The sequence below is a fragment of the Telopea speciosissima genome, chromosome 8 (genome assembly GCF_018873765.1).
Source record: "Telopea speciosissima isolate NSW1024214 ecotype Mountain lineage chromosome 8, Tspe_v1, whole genome shotgun sequence".
Lineage (NCBI taxonomy): Eukaryota > Viridiplantae > Streptophyta > Magnoliopsida > Proteales > Proteaceae > Telopea > Telopea speciosissima.
Window position 1 is genome coordinate 9,575,166 of NC_057923.1, and position 22,117 is coordinate 9,597,282.

Consider the following 22,117-nt stretch of genomic DNA (forward strand, 5'->3'; position numbering starts at 1 on the left):
AATTTCGAATATAGGAGGGATTTCGGGTCCGAGCGATTAGGGTGTTATTTTAAACAGGCAGCGGGAATTCAAATCGAGCTGACGAGGCGCGGCTGAGTTTAAATTACCTAAATTAACCTTACTGAAATTTCCCGTTTGAGTATGATACAAGGGTGTTTCTTGTACTTTTGACTCTTCCTTTCCGTTGAGTTTGTTTTACGCTCTATAAAAAAGTAGAGCATGTTACAGAAATACCCTTCTTAGTTCATATATTCCAAATACAATGAATTTATGACTAATTTTGGAAATGGGGTTATAAGTTTGACGAGGGAATCTGCATTTTCCCTCTTCTCCCAACCGTTTCCTTTTCCTCTGCATCATTTCAATTTGCAACTCAACGTGACAAAGTAAAACGTCACGATTCTAATGGAATTTAGCAGGAGGCGTGCGCCCAGGATGCTGCCAGGGGTATCCAGCGGTTGAGCTGTGCCGCACACATCTTGGTACACGCCTAGGGATGTGTGCGGCACAATCCAACAGTTGGCAGCACCCTGAGCGTTCCATGCTCCCTGGAGACAATCCTAATCCATTCTAATGGCTAGAGTCCAAAGAAAGGGAGAGGGTTTGTCACAAGGATAGTGTGCAATTTCACGTCTTGGAGGAGGGGCATTATGGAAAAATAATAAAAATTAGGGACATATGAGACATTTTATAGGGATGATGCCAACATGCAATTTTGATATTAAGCTAACATGATAAATATTTTACCCCCAAGTAAATAAGGGTGTTATTGTTCGGATGCAATATCAAAGTTGTTTTTTTTTTTTTAATAAAGGATCTAGTTATGGTTGGAAAAACAGAGTTTTGACTCAAGTGAATCACCCAGAGTCAAAAACAAATATATATAAAACCTGGTTAAGATTTAGGAGTCTTGAAGATTTGCCCATGTTTAAGAAATGACCTAACCAAATCCGAGTTACTTTGAGTTTTCATTGACTCAATGTTTTTGCTTGAGTCAAGTGAAACTCACCAAGCTTTTTCTTATTAGGTATATACTATTCATAGACTATAGGTTTCGTCTACAACTAAACAAAACCCAATAATTTTTGTTTGTTGTCTTCAATAATAGCCTATTTTTTTTCTTCTCCCTTGTGAAACAGCCATAGTATCAGTTTCTCCTCCTCACTTCGAGGAAAAAAATAAAGATAGCGTAAAAAAAATGAATCGTCATGATCAAGTCTCGCCTAAGTCACCAAGCTTTGAAAAGAGCGAGTTGAATAAAAATTTTGATTTTCCAATTACAACACAATGTTGGTGTGAAGTGGAATCTACAACATCAAGACAATGAGAGCACAGGGGCATATGATCATATCAGTAGTGTGGCCATCATCCCCCCCCCCTCCCTTCTTTATGTAAACATCTAGCTCTGGTTGGGTTATTATTTGCTCGCATCAACATATGTGAAAAAAATGTAAAGGAGGGAATAGCAGCCTAAACTTTTCATTACTCATAAAAGTATTGTACCTCATTCTTTTTTCCGCCAAACATGACCTAAAAATATTCCTCATGACAAAGGTCACAACTAGTAAATAACCCATGCTACGTACGAAAAGTTAAGTAAACTATGATGCTGAATGTTCGTTAAGTATCATTAAATTTGCTCGATTTAGCAAGTGAGAGATTTTCTTATCTAGTAAATTTATTTGGATTGTCACTGAAATGTATAACATTATGGAGACAGTTTTCCTGATTGAGGAGTTCAGATGGCATGCAAAGGGAATCGTAGAATACAAGGGTACATTGATCCTAATTGTAAGGGGGCAAACATTTATGGCCATTGATATTTGTACTTTTCTTGCACCCACAGGAAAACTTTTTTCCTAACATTAATAAAGCCCTTTTTCTTAAATTGGCCTCCACAACTTCTTACAAGCCTGATCATTTTTGGGTCAAAGTTCTTAAAGGAAAGTATTTTCCAAATAATATTTGTTCCATTCATCCATATTATCAAAAAAAGGTTCGATCATTTGGAATAGCATTACTAAGATATTGATCATTTGAAATAGCATGAATGAATAGCCTTATTTTCTACCCAAAAAAAAGAAAGAAAGAAAGTAGGTAATGGTTGCAATCTCTGGATGCCTTTTGTGCATAATTTTAGAATTCTCCCTTCTCATCCGGCTAATCCCTGGTATGTAAATTTGAATTAGCTAATACCTAATGATTTCTAGAATATTAGTCTTGTACATTCTTGATTCTCGCATTCCTCTTAGCTCTTATAATATGAATGACTATTGGTTTTGTTTGTTTAGTAAGACAAGGAGTTTTACTGATACAAATGCGGTCAAATGACTAATCCAGAATCAACAAGGTAATATAATTAGCATTATGTCAAGAAGGTTGTGGAATTCTGAATGGCATTTGAAAGCTCAATCAAAAACTTTGCATGTTTTTATGGAAAATTCTTGTGGGTGCTGTTTTTACTATGATTAGAATAGCGACTTTCTTACATGTTGACCACTCTTGTTGCTTGTGTAATAAAGAAGAGGGAGAGCATTCTCTATGGGGGAGCACAGGGGCCACGCATGCGCGTTGGCATCTCGAGGGGCAGAATTCCACCTTTCATGGGGGGTAGGATAGTCATTTCAACCCCCATTGTGTCTGGGCGTGGCCTGCACCCAAGATTGAATGACACCTTTTCTTATCTTGTGATTTTACTAAGAGAATCTTGGCTATTGGACCCTTGGACTTCAATTTTGAATATCTCATTTCACCATCTCTTTATGATAAGTCCCAATCTTGTTTTGTTAACCTAATTAATTTGTAAATGGACTTACGATTTCAATCTTTTACCACTTCCTAGCTGATGTTAATAAGTCCCAAGAACATAATTCTTATCCAACTCTCCTATGTACTATACTCCATTATGTTTCTATAAGGGTCATTTTATAAGTGTCACTATGCCTAGTAAAGTATAATGTTTCACTATTTACTAGTTGATAATATATGAATTAAACCATGTGATAGAGGCACATGACAGATATTCAAGTGCCCGCTTGGAGATTCCTTTATGCGCTTCCTGCTTAGAGAACCTCCTCGATCTCCCTTTTTTTCAAACAATGCATTCGTATTTCCCCGTTTCATTTGGAATCAAAATCTTGCTAATGAAATATGTGTGAACTGTGAAGTCCTCTGGTCACATGGAACTTCACTTACTCACCCACATGTCCAACAACCTACCACACATTATTTTAGTGGGACCAAGTGCATTGAAAGGCTAGATAGATAGAGCATTTTCAGTGACAAGACTCTTCACTTCTAAGAACACCATTAGTATGTAATATTTTTTGGGAATAGGAAAGACATGTTACACATTTTTAATCAATTAATTTGCAGAGTATGCAGATTTACAAAGCATTTCCCTTTCTTCTTTCCACATTCCACAAAGCACCTATGAATCTAAGAAAGAAAATTTGATTCACAATTCACATTATTTGATGCATTGGAAACAAAATAATATCAGAGTAGATTTAATCTATAAAAACAATGGACCTTAAGCATTATCACCGGCCACTTCCATAGACCTACAACATCCAGTGGAGTTTGTAAGAAATGCTGCTGTCTACCCAAAAATGTGATTTGTTGGACCAAAAAATCAACCCAATAAAAGCATCAAAACCATTTGATCTATTTTTCTCCAAATACAGAAGAAATGAATCCCGTTACAGTCGAGGAATTTCTAGAGTTTGCACCTGCTGTTATACTGTTATTAACATGCAATATGTTTCCTGAACGACGGACTTCAATTCAATTGATGCGCCCGATCAGCAATTAAAACCAAACAGAATGCTTTTGTATGTTTCCTCAACAAGATTCCCAGCAGTCAAAAACCCCAAACTGGCTAGGAATTGGACATGGCATAAAGTTCAACAGATTTCTTCAGCAAATATGATGTCGAAAATGAACTTCACTTCCTCTTTGGGAATATTAGGTTGATCAACCAACAGTTGATGGAGCGCCCCTAGATCACTCGCACTGAGATTCAAAGTAAGCGCTGAGACTATTGATAACTTGAGTTGATACTCTGAGTGATATATCTCATGCATAAGTCTAAGCCCCTCCAAACAATCTGCTAGACTTGGCCGTATCCCAATTCGCAATTGCATTTGGTTCATGCCAGGTGACATTGAACCCCCTTTCACCTGTTGTCTACCATCCCGAAGAATCTTTTCAAGAGACATAACGATACCATGAAACTCTTCACATGTTTTCTTCATAGAAATCAAAATGGTGTGTAGAGAGTCCATCTGCTTCCCCAAAATTGCCTCCCTGATGCCATTAACACATGTCAACCGGCCATAATTTTTGGGCTCTTGCAGTACGGGCAATCTTTCGATTATTGCAGAAGCGTTTCTGAACTGAGAAAGCAAACGGGATTGAAGCTCATCCCATCGATTTATTTCGTCCCTAATTTTCCTAAACTTTTGCTGGTATTTCTTCACCACCATCTCCATGCCTGAAGTTTCAAACCTTTTATTTTGGTTTGTTGTGTATTGTTGAATCTGCTTAAGTTCAAGAAGCATACCAAAACATGCACTTAGACTCTAAACAAAGGCCCTATAGATAACTGAATGGAAAAATAGTAACATAAAACATTATATACCTTAAAACAGGAAAGGGAAGTAAGTGCCTATAGAAAGAAGATAATAGTAAAAAAGTGAAAATTCAACAAGAGCCCAAAAATTATGGCCGGTTGACATTTGTTAATGGCATCAAGGAGGCAATTTTGGGGAAGCAGATGGAATCTCTGCAAACCATTTTGATTTCTATGAAGAAAACATGTGAAGAGTTTCATGGTATCGCTGTGTCTCTTGAAAAGATTCTTCGGGATGACAAACAACAAGTGAATGGGGGTTCAATGTCACCTGGCACGAACCAAATACAATTGCGTATTGGGATACGGCCAAGTCTAGCAGATTGTTTGGAGGGGCTTAGACTAATGCATGAGATGTACCACTCAGAGTATCAACTCAAGTTATCAATAGTCTCAGCGCTGGTATTTCTTCACCACCGTCTCCATGCCTGAAGTTTCAAACCTTTTATTTTGGACTAATGTGTGCTGTTGAATTTGTATAAGTTCCAGAAGCATACCAAAACATGCACTTAGACTCAAAACAAAGGTCCTATGGATAATTGAATGGAAAAATAGTAACATAAAACATTATATACCTTAAAACAGGAAAGGGGAGTAAGTGCCTATAGAAAGAAGATAATAGTAAAAAAGTGAAAATTCAACATATCTAATAGCCAATTGATTAAGAATCATAGCTTTCAGTTCCAAGAGTAACTGATATATATATATATATATATTTTAAAAAACCCATAACTAAAGAGAAACATAGCATGATGACAAATGAAGCATTTAGCTTGAGGCAACAGGTAGGATCTCACCATGCCAAAGTGCTTCATTTGATTACCCACCCAATGTTGTAATATTGGGTGTAATATGGGCATAACAGTAAATCTGTCCACAGGGGTATTATTGTCCTTGTACTTGTATGTCACTCATTATAAATAGAATAGGGCTGTCATTCAATGTTTCTAAAACGACTCGGCATTGGACTGGTCTGGTGTAGTGGTTGGCCATCTAAAAGTCCAATCTGGCAGTAAGAATGGTCTGACTATGAACATGAGGCAGATTTAAGTAAAGATTATATGCAAGTGTAAAGATTTTAACATAAGCTCATCTGATTAACAGGTTGTTTTCCCAAACTTACCATGCAGCATGCATGGGGTTCAAATCTCACTATATGCATTTGCATCCAAATTTTACTGATAATATTAACAATATTAATTGCTCAAGGACCAGCTGTCTAACAATCTGACCTAACCACTCCGAGCAATCCAAAGTTTTAGACCTTACAGTTTGTTGACCAGTTAATTGTATTTTATGACCTCCCATCTCAGGGCTGGTATGGTCAACAACTTATGAGAACACTGCTAACTAACAGTAAAGATTTCACCAGTGTTCCTTTTTGCCATTTTCCGTTGCCTTCATCAAATACAGCCACTTTCTTCAGGCCATTGATAAGCCCTGTACTGCTCCCATGGATGCAGCCAAAGGATTACTCTTTTTTTGCGACTCTATCCATGGATAAACTCTACAGTCCATACTATGATTCTTTCTATTTTACACAAAATCATTCTCACATCGCAATTTCTTGTTCTGGATTCCAAAGAGTTCTAGTATTACTCACTACTTATTCCAGTTCTTCACCATTAAATCCTTGGGAAAAAAAATCAAAACTGGACAAATAACAAATGGGGTACACCCCTCAACTGCATATATTTCCATGACCAGATATGAAAATGTTCCTAAGTAATCATAAAAGATAACTGAGACTAAAGCACATTCCAACTTTAACGAATTCAAAGTAACAAAAGAGCTTAACAACTTGGACTAGAACATTTTTAACCTTCAGATACATTCATTTGATGGAGATCAATTTAAACCACCAAGCCATTTATTTTCCACTACCAGAGGTAGAAAGGTTTTGTAAGTAATAATAAAAGCTCACCAAGATGGACTAAACCATGATTTGCAAGTTTCCGACACATTAATTTGGGCATAACATAGATCACCTTTTTAAAATTTTTTGCTATATCTAGAAATGGCAAGGCTGAATGGGCCCTTCGCTCGAGAATTATCCAATAACATTGATGTCTCCAACCTTACCCTCAGCCCTTTCCAGATGAAAATTGCCAAGATATCTTCTTACCCTTCCTGAACTCTCCACACGTTTCTCTCAAGGGTCTGCATTACATAGATTTGCTACTCTTTATTCAGGGAAGAGAAAGGTGCAGTTATGAACCTTGGCATTCAATCCATTTTAATGAGTTATGGAGCTGATTTTCTCACCAGAAGCCTTTCATCCAATTGAAAAACTTTCTGGTCTATGCAACAAAACAAGAGCTCGTTCTTTTACAACACCGCCCACGACCCTCCTCCCCCCCCCCCCCCAAAAAAAAAATAATAATAAATAATAAAGGCAGCCAACAATGGCATTTTTCACACATTCAGATTCACCCATCATCCAAAACTACAACAGTTTCTGAATGAAACAAGGGGTATCCCTCCAAAGACCATCATCTAGCCCAATTATCACTCCTGACTGCCTCCACGCATGCAACATGCTCTGGTGCTCTTTAAATTGCAACCAGACTTCCCAGTACCTCACCAGGTGGCTAAGAAAAATGTTGTCAATTTGAGAGACAAAGACAGAGCAACTACAAGGCCAACCAACTGCCACATAGGAACTCTACAAGGACTCCTTCAGCTAAAAAACACCTAATCATTAACCAACCTTGGCAATGGCACAATAACCTCCAACCAGCACGCAGCCAGTTTTAACTTTTAACCCTTGGAGAAAAGCTAAAGCTTGATTTTGCTACAACTGTACACTAGTAATTGAGAAATGGTCCCAAGAAATGTTCCATTCATTATCCAGAAAAGGGACCAATTATTGAAGACGCCCAGGCTTCAGATGGTTAATGAGTGAAATTAATTTCAGTCGAACCCTCTAACAAAGAGCATTATAACAATGTGATTGACAGAACTTAGGAAGTTCAAACCATTGCTCTCAAATTCTTCCCCACCCCAGAACAAACAACAACAACTCAGCCTTATCCCAACTATATGGATCCTTGCCTTCCAATCAGCTCTATTCGAGGTCATCTCTTTCCTACCACTTCTCCTAAGGTCATTTTAGTTCAGCACGTACATGTGCATGCTCTTTTTTTTTTTTTTTTTGGGGGGGGGGGGTGTCATGCTGATTGGAGTGATCAAGAATCTCTGCCAAGAAAAAAAAATTTGACTCCAAGCATCACCAAGAAAATAAGACAAGGTCATCCTTAATATTTGATGAAAGAAAAACCACCAAATTGGTGGAGAAAGTCAATCTAACAAGGACTAACCATATTCAAACCAATTAAATTCTTTCAATGGTTCCTGCAGCACAAAGTCGAAGCAATAAAAGTGTGTATGCATGTATGTGCATGAGAGAGAGAGAGAGGGTAACACGAAAGTTTCTGATTATCAGGTTATGTTTGTTTAACAACTGCATCATGGTCTGGAAGTTCTCTTTCCACCAGCCTATTTTGTGGAATTTAATAACTGACACCTCACGACAGGTAAACCAATCCCCACTTCTACTATTCACTTGATTTGTAAATATACAGAAACAACACAAACTTAATCATTCGCAATCAAAGAAGCTTTGCAACAAAGAGCAAAAACCTTGATGTTGATCCATTTTGTTGCAGGCATCCATATGATAACAAAGAAAATTGAGACATAAATTTATGAAGTGCTCATCAACCCTGCTACATATTTGAATACTAAATTGGAAGAACCAATAGTTTCAACATAACCAATTCAAAAAGAGTGTACATAAATTGAAACCTGGAAAAGGGAGTAAAGTCCAACAGAATGGTAAAGAAGGGAGAAGAAAAATCGGGCAATCTAGTGGAGGCCACTCCAAAAGCCATGAGACAGCAGCAGTAAAATGAATATAAACTTCTAGTCTATGGCTCAACAGTAGTCACCTGTTGCCACTCCCCATCTACTGCCTCTTTCCACAATGTTACATTGTTGTTTCCATCTGCCACAGCCAATATATTTCCAATTAGCGACCATGAGACCCTCCAAGCTGGGGTCTTAAAATCATTCAAAACCTTGCCTTCCCATTGGTCACCTTCCTTAGCTACGGTCCATATAATAACCGTTCCATCCTGTGAAGCGCTTGCAATTGTAGACTTTGGAAGCCCCAAGTTAGGCACCCAAGCCACATCCCTAACCCAATCAGTGTGCATATGAAGAGCAGGGAAGCAATCCATCTTCCAATTTCCATTGTACAGCTTCCATACTTTCACAGTGTTATCACATCCACCTAAAACAAGCTTCTGGACAGGCTCAAACATGCCAGATCCAACAAGAGCACCAGGAGCCATTGAAGGGGTCCATGAAACAGAAGTGACACCAACAGGGTGAGCTTGTTCAATCTTTGTAGTGTCCCAACCACCATCAGCCCTGGCAGTATGGACTGGTATGTTTCCATCAGATGATCCACAGGCCAAGCAAAGGCCAAGTTCATGTGGAACCCAAGCAATGGAATTGACGGAGGACTTGTTGATGAAGGTCCAAGCACCCGCAAGAAGAAGAAGAAGCCCTAAGAATAGGGCCTAGTATTTGGAGCCTTAGTTTCTTACTTAGTTTATTTCAGCTTTAGTTATTTCCCATAATTAGTTTATTTTTCAGTTTAAATGTAACTTAAATTGAACCGGTTCAGCTTCGGTTCAATTTAAGTGAATTAATCCTATTGGTTGTTAGGTTCTTATTTCCCATTGGTTACTTATGAATCTTTTAAGTTGTTTTAAGTAGTTTTAATTATGTTTTAATTTCAGTGACACCCCTCCGCGATTTCTGAAGAGGGAGTGAGTTGTAATAGAATTAGGAATTAGGCCATTGGCCTATTATATATAATAAAATCGTGGGAGGCTCCCTCACAATTCAGACTTAAAAAAAATTCGTTTATGCTTGCTGCCATGGTTGCTGCTGCCTAGCTCCTTTGAGAGTGACCTTGTGAGTAATATCAAGGTGAAAGGAATTGGTGGATCTCCAATCGACTCCTTGCGTCTTGTAGACCGGAAGGATTCTTCTTCTCAACTCCTTGCATCTTGTAGATTGTCTACTGCCTTGAAGATCAGTTCTCAAGTAAGTAATTTACAGTTACAGCATTCACATTCTTCTCCTAGTCCACTAACCTAAGCCAATTGATTCCCTAAATCATCCCCTCTATTAATTCCCATCGATCCCTATAAACCCTAGGTATTCATTGACCTGCCCAGCCCAATTCCACCAGCCAAATCCAACCAAATTTCAACCACAGCTCCTACTCAGCAACTCTTCCACTCGGCCTTAACCCTAGGTCCATCCTCCCATCAAAACCCTAATCCCCTTTCTCTCTATTAAAACCCAAAAACCCAAGAATCTGTCTAGACCTATCCAACCATCCAACCCCCCCCCCCCAAATTACAACCGAACCACCCTTCTACTGCCTTCAACACTCGGCCAGAAGTCCATCCCTTAAATCCACCACTAAACCCTAAAATTCATCACTTTCTCCTTTCCCAAAACCCGAAACCCTAACCCTAATTTTCTAGATTTTAATTTTTCAATTAAACATCATTCAAACCTTCACTGTTAGCTTCCCCTAGGCCTGCCTAACTTTACTAAATAAAACCCAACCTCGTTACCCTAAACCTAACCCTAATTCTGAGCTAATTGCCCAATTCTGCCCCAATTGGCCAGCAGATTTGTGAGATCCTGATTTACCTGGCTCCTAATAGACCCTTGTCTATCTAGGACTACATTACTTGTGGATATCAAAAACTTGGGCCTGAGTCCACTCATTCTGATTACCTTCCTTCCAAAGTATCACTTTGCCATCATAGGAGCAGGAAGCAAGGATGGAGCCAAATTTGGGGTGCGCCCATGCAACCTGCCAAACAGGACCTTGGTGACTACTCAATGTTGCCAAGTGCTGCGAAGTAGAATTGCTGCTCACACCAATTATCTTGATAGTGGTATCCGAAGATGCTGTTGCCAAATGCTTGCCATAGTAATCCATGGCCACATCGTGAATGGTGTCTTGGTGGCCCGTTTCAATCTTCTGGGAAGGCATTACTCTCAAGTTTGATTCTCATATTTCTGTTTCACTTTTAATTCCTCTAATTACCTCCTGTTATGCAGATGCCAGTTCAGATTTGAGACCACCCAATCTCTCACACAGTTTCTTATGTTTCTGCTAATCAATTCAGACTAGTAACAGAATAATCTCTCTCCTCTGATGATTAATCACGGAGAAACTCTAACCACTTGCTAGGAATAAGCAGTTCCATCCCTGTAATTTAGTTCCGCTACGAAATGGAAGATTGCAAACAATGTTTGTCCAATTAGAATCACACTACAACAGCTCATTCTCTCTATAAAGATTCCCTCATATAAAAGAAAAAAGTGACTAGATCAGTGCAAGAATTCCAAGCAGATAATTTTCGTTATTAAAAAACCCTAAATCTCACTATCGATCTGGTGATACAGTAGGTAATAGGTAAAAATTGAGGCTATAACGTAACCACAAATGCAATGAAACTCGTTTAAACAGAGTAAGAGAGAAATGGATTCACTTACCTCCGAGAGCCCAAACACTCGACGGATCAGATAGGCGATGAAACTCGACGAGGATAAAATTAGCTCTGCAAACGCTCTTCCGTGTGAATTAGGATTGGAGTCTGGAGCGAAGGGGAAAATAAATCGAATAACTGGCGTGCAAGATGATTGAACTTGGGTGTCAATTTAGAACAAAAAACCGAAATTTAAACCGGTCGTTAAGAATGAATCGGATCAGAATTGAACTAATTCAATTCGGTTTTTGTTTAAAAATATGGAATATTTTTTTTGGTTCGGTTTGATTTTGGTTTCATGACTAAATTCAACACCGTTACGAATCAAATTACCTTTTTTTTATAATCAAATAATGACCAGAGTAAAATTATATTCTTTTTAAGGGGAATTATTAGCGTAACAAGGATCTGTTATTTATTCAAACATAACAAGATACCTGCTACCCTCTTAAAACTACAATTAAGGACACAATTGAAAATAAATTTATAAAAATAATTGGGTGAAATCACATTCACTACTGAAAAGTCTAAAAAACCCAAGAGTTTTAACTAAAATTTTCAACAATGGTTAAAATGTAATTGCACACCACCCATCTTCCCCAAAATCATCTAGCCAACATCTATCGCTTCCTCCGACCATGAACCAACCGAACCTCTTTTTCTCTTGTTTCCGGCAGGCTAAAAGTGACGGACTAAAAGAAAAAAGAAGCAAAAAACTCAAACAAGATTTCCTAACCCTTCCCCAAAATAACCTGCTAGCATCTCTCGTATCTGCCGGTTGTGGAAACTACTGAAGGTAACGTCTCCTTCCCCTGTCCCTCTCTCTCTCGCACCAAATTTCTGGTTTTTCCTATATCTGAACCGTCACTTTCTTCTTGTAGATGAAGCCACTTTGCTTCTAGTGAAACCGAAATAGGTTAAACGATCTGCTGAGGTCTCAGAGCATCATTCGAGTAGGCTTCTGCTGGTGGAGGGTCTGAAACCCCCTGTTCTGAAGCCTCCGCCTCCAAATCCTCAAGCTTCCTCTTGTGATCTAAAGGAACAAGGTTCACAGCTTCTGCCACCCCTTCTTCCGCCATTGATTTGTCACAATAATCTATATCCACTTAAATACAAAACCCTAAAACTAGCTTGGGCCAAAAAAATCCCACCTAGAGTTTCTAGAAAGTGATAAAATGGTACAAAAAATGAAACAGAATCTAAGGATGAGAGGAGAGCTGTGTGCGAGAGAGGGGTTATGGGTTCACAGAAATTACAGTGAGATAGTGATCATGCGGGGTGAGTGGAACGGAGAAAGTGAATGTTGGATTTTCAACATGATTTCCACCGCCATTAGAGCTCAACTCCAAGTGAGAAGAGTTGTAGAGAAGAAACGAAAAGTGATGGGTAGAGGTGGATCTATGGTTGATAATGAAAACATAGATTGAAGGGTGGTGATGGTTAATCGGCCGGACATAAGCTAACTACTAACCATATAATTAATTAAAGGCGAGAAGAAGAAGAAGAAGGGTCGGTCGTCTTCATCGAGCAGACTATAGATTGCAGCGATGATTTGGACGGAGAGAGAAAGAGACGGGTAAGGCAGGGAGTATGCTATGAAATGTCAGAAATGCCATTTAAAATATCAATTTGCAATACAATCATAAGATTCTAATAACATAACATGAAATGTCTAGTTTACCCCCACCCAATTGATACTTTTATGTCCCATTACTCGTTTCTTATTAGTCTTTTCACTATTTTGTTATTTTTCCAAACGTAACCAACCCTTGCTACATGAATAACAACCCTCTTTTTTTAAATATTGCTTTCAATGTGGATGATAAATTCTATATAACCCTAACAAATAAGCCAAAGTCCAAAACAAACCATTGATTTTAAACTTGGAAGGAGATTAATATCTAATGACAATGCACTATGGGCTAAGGTGTTGAAAGTCAAATATTTTCTGAATAATTCTGTTTTTTGACACTAAGGTAATTCAAAGTTTAAAATATTTTTTTGGCGTATCTTACATCAGGAGCTCCAGACTCTAGTTAAGACTATCTTTTCGAAATGGAGTTCGATCGACCCCCAATGTGTATTTTGGGATTCTTGAATTGAATCCATTTGGCACTTTTTCTTATCGTGTGATTGGACTAAGTGTGTCTGGGCTACAAGCGTTTTTGGGCTTGAGAATTGAATATCTCTCCTACCCCTCGTTGGAACAATTTTGCATCTTCACTCTCGCTAACGAACAATTCGATAAATTACTTCTCTAGTGGGGGTTTTTTTTTTTGTAATTATTACTAGTTATTTTATTTGGCATCTTTGGAACAAGATAATTCACAAGTCTACGAAACCTGACCCCATGTGGGTACGTTCTGCAAAATATTTCCAGATGGTTGAATGATCTTAAGATTTATTCCCCATCCCCTTCTCTTCCCGATGATGTAAGTCATGTAACCAATCAAGATGTTTTTGATAGAGTCCCTCATTCTATTTTGAGGTCTTTGCCCATGTTAGGTTATCCTATTTTAATGTGTCACCAAAAAACAAAAAGAAGTTATCCTATTTTAATTTGCGCAGGATCTTCTAACTTAGTCCTAAACAGGATGGGGTGGACATACTACATTATGTTAGAAGAACACATTGTTTTGATCGCTACAATTTTTTTGGACACAGCTCGTTTTTTGGAACCTAAGGTTCTCAATTTGAAGAAGGGTCTTGAGCATGCGGCAAGGCTAAAATTGGCAATTGGTGAAATCTGGTGTGCAAATTTTTGCCAACTTCCTAATGCTGCATTGCCGTGACACTTAGTACCACAACTTTTTAAGCTCTCAAGCATGAATTCTGGATTCCCAGTTTCTGTTAACCCATACCCAAATAAAGGCTTGATTGAACAGAGACAATAAAGCTGCACCCATCTTGGCCCAATTGAGGATCTAATGTTTAGATATGTCAAGACTTTTATGTTTTAAATTTTTAATGATCCACATGGGCCCCAACCAGCTACGGCCCAGTAGAGGTCCAACCAAGGCTGGCTCTAGGTTGAATACAAGATGGGCTTACTATTGGGCTTACCCGTAACCTAATCATCCATGAGGTTGTAAGCTAAGATACATTAGGGTTGTGTTTGGTATGCAGTCCCGGAATAGACTTCAGAATGCATTCTAGGCCCAGAATCTATTCTGAGAATGCATACCAAAAACAGCCTAGGTTTGTTCATTGAAGTCCTATGTCATTGGCTGAAGGTGAATTAATTCTTTGGTTTAATCATTCATCTCCAAGCTTAAAACCCAAAACCCAGGCTTGGGTTGGGCTTGCTTTGGTTCAGCCCAAACCTAGTCCACTTGTATCACTAGTTCTAGTGGTTGATCCAGCGTATACAGAATTAGTAATGGGACAATCTCTATTCTCCACTCTTAATTTTTTTCTCCACCTTCGGCCTAACTGGTCCCCTGGGCATGCACGTACGCTCCTATACATGCGCACTGGGACAACACCGGATCCTATGAGAACCATAGAAGTTGGGGAGATGGCCCCCGAGGTGGTAAGGGGAATCAAACTCAGAACGCATGTTGATTTAAGCACACTCCCTTGGCAACTGAGCTACACCTTAGGGGTTTAATTATTGTTAATAAAATGTAAATCTATACTCTTAAGTAGTTGTGTAGTTATTTTAGTTAAGCATAATTGAAATTAGGAGCTAGGGAGCAAGGTGAACATATCTTTTGCATTCTCTACAACTTGCCATGTACCGAATTAAAAGGTTTCTCTCTTTCAAAACAACTATCAACTATGGAGGTTAATTGGCTAATCCTTCTTTCAGAGAACCTTGTCAAAAGCAAAGGGAGGTCGTGATTTTGTTGATTCCTTATAAATGTTTTGTGCCTGGTTTTAATCTTTGTTGGATGCTATTACCAATCAAAAGAAGGCTCATAAGATGAGGGAGCCCAAGGCAGCTTTGTCAATCCCCATGAAGTCAAAAAATAAAAAAAATAAAAATTGTGGGACCAACCTTCTATATCAATAAGACCATCACACTTCTGAATCAACGTCCACGATATTTACTTTGGAACAAGTAGTCATTTTCAAGTGATTCCACTCTATTTTGGAATATTATCTGCTCCATTTTCTATGTGGTCCATTTTCCCAAGTCTCTCTAATAGGGGGGTAGACCCCACACCAGGTAGTGTATTCGAACAGGGGTAGGATGGTCATTTCCGTCCCCCTATTAGAGAGACTTGGAGAAATGGATCGAACAGGGAAATGGAGCATATAAAGATCCCTCTACTTCAGGACTATGCTTGCAAAAAAAACAGTAATTCTTTCCTAGTAACTCCATTTTGGTACCAAGTTGCCCCTTCTATGACGAGGGTAAAGATCAAAGATCACCTGCTCTCATACTATTGATATGAACCTTAGAACAGTCAGAAGAATCAAGGAAAATTATCTCCTTAGGTTCTCTGCCGGTACAGTTCCCTAGTGCCTTTAATAAGAGGGGGGGTGGATCCCACTCGAGTAGTGTGTTCAGGCAGGAGGTAAGGAGGTCATCTCCACCCCCTATGAGAGGAACCAGACGAACTGTATTAGGCAGGAAACCTAGGAGGACAAAGATCCAAGAATCACCCCTAAAAGCTGATTCATAAAGTGAGGGAGTCCAACGCTTTATCAATCCCAACCAAGTCTCTCACTGAACTGATGTGAGATCAGTCTCCATATGACTGGTATGAGATCGTAACAGATGCCACTTCTTGTGAAAATATTCTGAATGTGAGCATTTGTAAAGAACTACATTAAACAAAAAAAAAACACTCTACAAATCCTCCTTTCAATCACTTTACATACATTTTCATTTCCTCCCACCACCTATGAGGTGGTAGCGGGGGCTTTCAAAGTTCAAATTCATTTAAAAAATGAAGAATGAGGTGATTTGGTAACTTGGGTAGTGCTTGTAGTGGATATATCATCTAATCCCCATAAATCATGCGAATTCAGGTGAAGATGAGGTGCTTCAACTACACTCACCAACAGAGCTGGCATCAGGTCTCCTCCATCTAAATATAGAAAACTTAATATTTCAAAATTCCCAAGTGTTTGTACTTATGTATTGCAGTCACATGCATAATTCTCAAACCATATACCTTGACTCTTGGTTCAAAAAATCGGATTGAAATCGACCGATTCAACTCCACGAGTCATATCCAATTGCCAAAAGTGATGAGTAAAAAAAAAAATTCTCTTTTCACTACTGGTGAAGGAAGAAAATTGAGTAAAGGTCTTTCAGTTTTGGAATACATCCAAGTAAAATGAAGTTGTTTGGAACTTGAATGCTTTGACTTTGGGTTTCAAACAGTCTATTTGGTCCAATTTAGATCCGGCTGAATCAGTCTTAGGCTGGACTAGGCCAAACCGAAGCTGGCCCGATAAAGGAAGGCTTGGTTTCAGTCTAGTTTGGTTTTGATTTATTTTTATTTTGAGAAAAAGAACTCTATCTGAGAATGTGGCCTATGCAAGCACCCCCATGAGTCTATCTCTCTCCTCCCCAAATGAAAAGACATCTCTACCCCTTGTTTTGAGGAGAGAGATAGACACATGGGGGAAACTTATCCTCTCAAGTGCGGTGCATTGCCCAATGTACCACACTTAAGAATCCAACCGTCCACCTAACACTTGAGAGGATAAAAAACGTCACTGCCCATGTTTTTACAGTTGGATTCTTAAGTGAAGTGCACTAGGCACTGCATCGCACTTGATAGGATGAAAATCCACACATGAGAGTATTGGTGGAGGCCACACTCCCAGACAGAAAACTACTTCCCTTTGTTTTTTTATTGGACATATCGATTTTGATAGAGTGATTGATTTCTGTTTATCATGTATATGTATAAACTATAAACAATTACCAAAAAAAAACAAATAAAATTTGGGTTTGTATCGTTTTTTATCGGACTTTTTATGGACTGAACCAATCTTTCATGACTTGAACCTGTTGATGGGCCACAAATCCTGAGTCAAGAATTATTGCGCCGCTTGATAACCTTACGGGTGTTTCTGTTCTGGTTATGTGTTGAGAAACAGCAAAACAGTTTTTTCATTTTTTGTGCTGAGAAACCGTTTTTGACCCGCTTGGTAAACCTGTTCTTGAAAACAAGCAAAACCCTTTTTTTTTTTTTAAATTAACAAAAAGATATGTTTGGCACACTTTTCCAATTTTACAAAAGAGTATAGTGAACGAATATAGGAGTTTTTATCGGGGCACACTTTTTCAATTTTTAGCCAAGAAACGACAGAACATGTCTAACATGTTCTGTCAAAAGTCTTCCAGGGAGCATAAATTTTGATTTATGTTTTCAAAAACAGTCACAAAAAACACTTCGTTATCAAGCGATTTTTAGGTGTTATTCTGTTTCTCAGAACGAAAAAACACTAGAAACTGTTTCTCGTAAGGTTATCAAGCTGGCTCATTGTTTATTATTTTTAAAGGTTGGAAGGAAAAGATTCCTTCTATTTTACATAAAATCATTCTCACATCGCAATTTCTTGTTCTGGATCCAAAAAATTCTAGGATTACTCACTACTTATTCCAGTTCTTCACCATTAAATCCTTGAAAAAAAAAAAATCATAACTGGACAAATAAAAAATGGGGTACACCCCTCAACAGCATATATTTCCATGACCAGAGTATGAAAAGATTCCCAAGTAATCATAAAAGAAAACAATTGAGACTAAAGCATATTTCAATTTTAAAGTATTCAAAATAATAAAAAGAGCATAACAACTTGGACAAAAACATTTTTAACCTTCAGATACATTCATTTGATGGAAATCAATTTAACCTTCGCTCGAGGATTATCCAATAACATTGATGTCTCCAACCTTACCCTTAGCCCTTCCAGATGAAAATTGCCAAGATATCTTCTCACCCTTCCTTTACTCTCCACACATATCTCTCAAGGGTCTGCAATACATAGGTTTGCTACTCTTTATTCAGGGATGTGAAAGTCAGAAAGGTGCAGTTATGAAGTTATGAACCTTGGCATTCAATCCATTTTAATGAGGTATGGAGCTGATTATATCACGAGAAGCCAGTCATCCAATTGAAAAACTTTCTGGTCTATGCAACAAAAAAGAGCTCGTTCTTTTACAACACCACCCACAATCCCCCCCCCCCCCCTCAAGGCAGCCAACAATGACATTTTTCACACATTCAGATTCACCTTCCATCCAAAACTACGACAGTTTCTGAATGGAACAAGGGGTGTCCCTCCAAAGACCATCATCTAGCCCAAGTATCACGCCCGATGCCTCCATGCATGCAACATGATCTAGTGCTCTTTAAATTGCAACCAGACACCCCAGTACCTCACCAGGTGGCTAAGAAAAATGTTGTCAATTTGAGAGGCATAAAGACAGAGCAACTACAAGACCAACCAACTGCCACATAGGAACTCTACAAGGACTCCTCCAGCTAGAAAACACCAAATCATTAACCAACCTTGGCAACGGCACAGAAACCTCCAACCAGCACTCAGCCAGTTTTAACTTTTAACTCTTGGAGAAGAGCTAAAGCTTAATTTTGCTACAACTGTACACTAGTAATTGAGAAATGGTACCAAGAAATGTTCCATTCATTATCCAGAAAAGGGACCAATTATTGAAGATGCCCAGGCTTCAGAATGGTTAATGAGTGACAGTAATTTTAGTTCAACCATCTAACAAAGAGCATTATAACAATGTGATTGACAGAACTTAGGAAGTTCAAACCATTGCTCTCAAAATTCTTCCCCACCCCAGAACAAACAACAACAACAACTGCTCAGCCTTATCCCAACTAAATGGGGTCAGGTAAATGGATCCTTGCCCGCCAATCAGCTAAATGCATACACACTTTTATGCAAGTCTTTCCTCACCACTTCTCCTAAGGTCATTTTAGTTCAACACGTACATGTGCATGCTCTCTCTTTTTTTTCCCAGTCTGTGTGTGTCTGTGATGCTGATTGGAGTGATCAAGAATCTCTGCCAAGAAAAAATATTTTGATTCCAAACATCACCAAGAAAATAAGACAGGGTCATCATTAACATTTGATGTAAGAAAAACAACCAAATTGGTGGAGATGTTAATCTAACAATGACTAACCATATTCAAACCGATTAAATCCTTTCAATGGTTCCTCCAACACCAAGTCGAAGCAATAAAAGTGTGTATGCATGTATGTGCATAAGAGAGAGAGAGAGAGAGAGAGTAACAAGAAATTTTCTGATTATCAGGTTATGTTTGTTTAACAAGTGCATCATGGTCCGGAAGTTCTCTTTCCACCAGCCTATTTTGTGGAATTTAATAACTGACACCTCACGACAGTTAAACCAATCCCCACTTCCACTATTCACTTGATTTGTAAATATACAGAAACAATACAAACTTAATCATTTGCAATCAAAGAAGCTTTGCAACAAAGAGCAAAAACCTTGATGTTGATCCATTTTGTTGTAGGCATCCATACGATAACAAAGAAAACTGAGACATAAGTCTGTGAAGTGCTCATCAACCCCACTACACATTTGAATACTAAATTGGAAGAACCAATAGTTTCAACATAACCAATTCAAAAAGAGATTACATAAATTGAAACCTAGAAAAGGGAGTAAAGTCCAACTGAATGGTAAAGAAAGGGAAAAGAAAAATCAGGCAATCTAGTGGAGGCCACGGCTAAAAGCCATGAGACAGCAGCAGTAAGATGAATATAAACTTCTAGTCTATGGCTCAACAGTAGTCACCTGTTGCCACTCCCCATCTACTGCTTCTTTCCACAATGTTACATTGTTGTTTCCATCTGCCACAGCCAATATATTTCCAGTCAGCGACCATGAGACCCTCCAAGCTGGGGTCTTAAAATCGTTCAAAACTTTGCCTTCCCATTGGTCACCTTCCTTAGCTACGGTCCATATAATAACTGTTCCATCCTGTGAAGCGCTCGCAATTGTAGACTTTGGAAGCCCCAAGTTAGGCGCCCAAGCCACATCCCTAACCCAATCAGAGTGCATATGAAGAGCAGGGAAGCAATCCATCTTCCAATTTCCATGGTACAGCTTCCATACCTTCACAGTGTTATCACATCCACCTGAAACAAGCTTCTGGACAGGCTCAAACATGTCAGATCCAACAAGAGCACCAGGAGCCATTGAAGGGGCCCATGAAACAGAGGTGACACCTACAGGGTGAGCTTGATCAATCTTTGTAGTGTCCCAACCACCATCAGCCCTGGCAGTATGGACTGATATGTTTCCATCGGATGATCCACAGGCCAACCAAAGGCCAAGTTCATGTGGAGCCCAAGCAATGGAATTGACGGAGGACTTGTGGATATCAAAAACTTGGGCCTGAGTCCACTCGTTCTGGTTACCCTCTTTCCAAAGTATCACTCTACCATCATAAGAGCAGGAAGCAAGGATGGAGCCAAATTTTGGGTGCACCCATGCAACCTGCCAAACAGGACCTTGGTGACCACTCAATGTTGCCAAGTGCTGCGAAGTAGAATTGCTGCTCACACCAGTTATCTTGATAGTGGTATCCGAAGATGCAGATGCCAAACGCTTGCCATAGTAATCCATGGCCACATCGTGAATGGTGTCTTGGTGGCCCGTTTCAATCTTCTGGGGAGGCATTATTCTCAAGTTTGATTCTCAGATTTCTGTTTCAATTTTAATTCCTCTTACTATCTCCTGTTATGCAGATGCCAGTTCAGATTTGAGACCACTCAATCTCTCACAAAGCTTCTTATGTTTCTGTTAATCAATTCAGACTAATAACAGAACGATTTCTCTCTCCTCTGATAATTAATCACGGAGAAACTCTAACCACTTGTTAGGGATAAGCAGTTATATGACAGAATCGAAGCTCATAATAAGATTTTTCCATTTTAATCCCAGTAATCTAGTTCCAATGGAAATGGAAAATTGCAAACAATGTTTGTCCAATTAGAATCACACTACAACAGCTCATTCTCTCTATAAAGATTCCCCCATATAAAAGAAAAAAGTAACTAGATCAGTGCAAGAATTCCAAGAAGATAATTGTCGTTATTAAAAAACCCTAAATCTCACTATCGATCTGGTGAGACAGTAGGTAATAGGTAAACATTAAGGCTATAACGTAACCATAAATGCAATGAAACTCGATTAAACAGAGTAAGAGAAAAAAAAATGCACTTACCTGCGAGAGCCCAAACACTCCACGGATCAGATAGGCCACGAAACTCGACGAGGAGAAAATTAACTCTGCAAACGCTCTTCCGTGTGAATTAACTCTGGAGTCCGGAGTTTGGAGCCCGGAGCGGAAGAGAAAATAAATCGAATAACTGGCGTGCAAGATGATTGAACGAAAACCGAAACTTAAACCGGCCGTTAAGATCGGATCAGAATTGAAAGTAAATCAATTCGGTTTTGTTTTAAAAATATGGAATTTTTTTTTGGGTTCGGTTTGATTTTGGTTTGGTGACTAAATCGTTACAAATCAAATTACCTATTTTTTTAAATCAAATAATGAACCAAGTAAAATTATATTCTTTTTAAATATTGCTTTCAGTATGGATAGGGGTGTCAATTTTGGACCGGAATCGGTAATCGGACTGAAATCGTCCTGCTAGGAACCAGAACCGAAACCGATCTACCCAATAGCTTATTGGTCCAGATCTGGTCTTAGTGATAGGTTATTCGTCCAGATCTGGTCTGGTTCCAGGAACCATTAAAGAACCGTTAAAACCAATAGAAATGACCAGGACTGGATTATCATCTAATAAAATCTGACGAATGATGTCATACAAAAGAAAAACAACTTCAGAAGTTGTGTTTTTGGTATTATCTCCACTCATACCTTACAACTGCAATGTATAGATTATTATTTCAATAAAAATC

General features: G+C 38.7%; 3 protein-coding genes and 1 long non-coding RNA gene across 4 annotated transcripts; 1 reads left to right on the forward strand and 3 right to left on the reverse strand.

The window, feature by feature from the left end:
- Positions 1–3,752: 3,752 nt before the first annotated feature.
- LOC122671901 (uncharacterized protein At5g43822-like) lies at positions 3,753–4,506 on the reverse strand. The gene is made up of 2 exons (XM_043869379.1): positions 4,063–4,506; positions 3,753–4,014 (listed from the first exon to the last, which is right to left on the reverse strand). Exons 1-2 carry the CDS (start codon positions 4,491–4,493, stop codon positions 3,906–3,908), a joined length of 540 nt encoding a protein of 179 aa, XP_043725314.1. The 5' UTR covers positions 4,494–4,506; the 3' UTR covers positions 3,753–3,905.
- Positions 4,507–4,711: 205 nt separating this feature from the next.
- On the forward strand, positions 4,712–11,075 carry LOC122671902. The gene is made up of 3 exons (XR_006334409.1): positions 4,712–5,035; positions 6,531–6,539; positions 11,062–11,075. It is a non-coding gene; the product is annotated as an uncharacterized LOC122671902 (long non-coding RNA).
- LOC122671900 (protein transport protein SEC13 homolog B-like) lies at positions 8,543–11,251 on the reverse strand. The gene is made up of 3 exons (XM_043869378.1): positions 11,228–11,251; positions 10,414–10,778; positions 8,543–9,163 (listed from the first exon to the last, which is right to left on the reverse strand). The coding sequence occupies exons 2-3, from the start codon at positions 10,719–10,721 to the stop codon at positions 8,563–8,565; spliced, it is 909 nt and encodes a 302-aa protein (XP_043725313.1). The 5' UTR covers positions 10,722–10,778; positions 11,228–11,251; the 3' UTR covers positions 8,543–8,562.
- An 8,478-nt stretch (positions 11,252–19,729) lies between these two features.
- On the reverse strand, positions 19,730–20,936 carry LOC122671899 (protein transport protein SEC13 homolog A-like). Its single transcript, XM_043869377.1, has one exon. It carries the CDS (start codon positions 20,867–20,869, stop codon positions 19,961–19,963), a length of 909 nt encoding a protein of 302 aa, XP_043725312.1. The 5' UTR covers positions 20,870–20,936; the 3' UTR covers positions 19,730–19,960.
- Between the last annotated feature and the right edge of the window lie 1,181 nt (positions 20,937–22,117).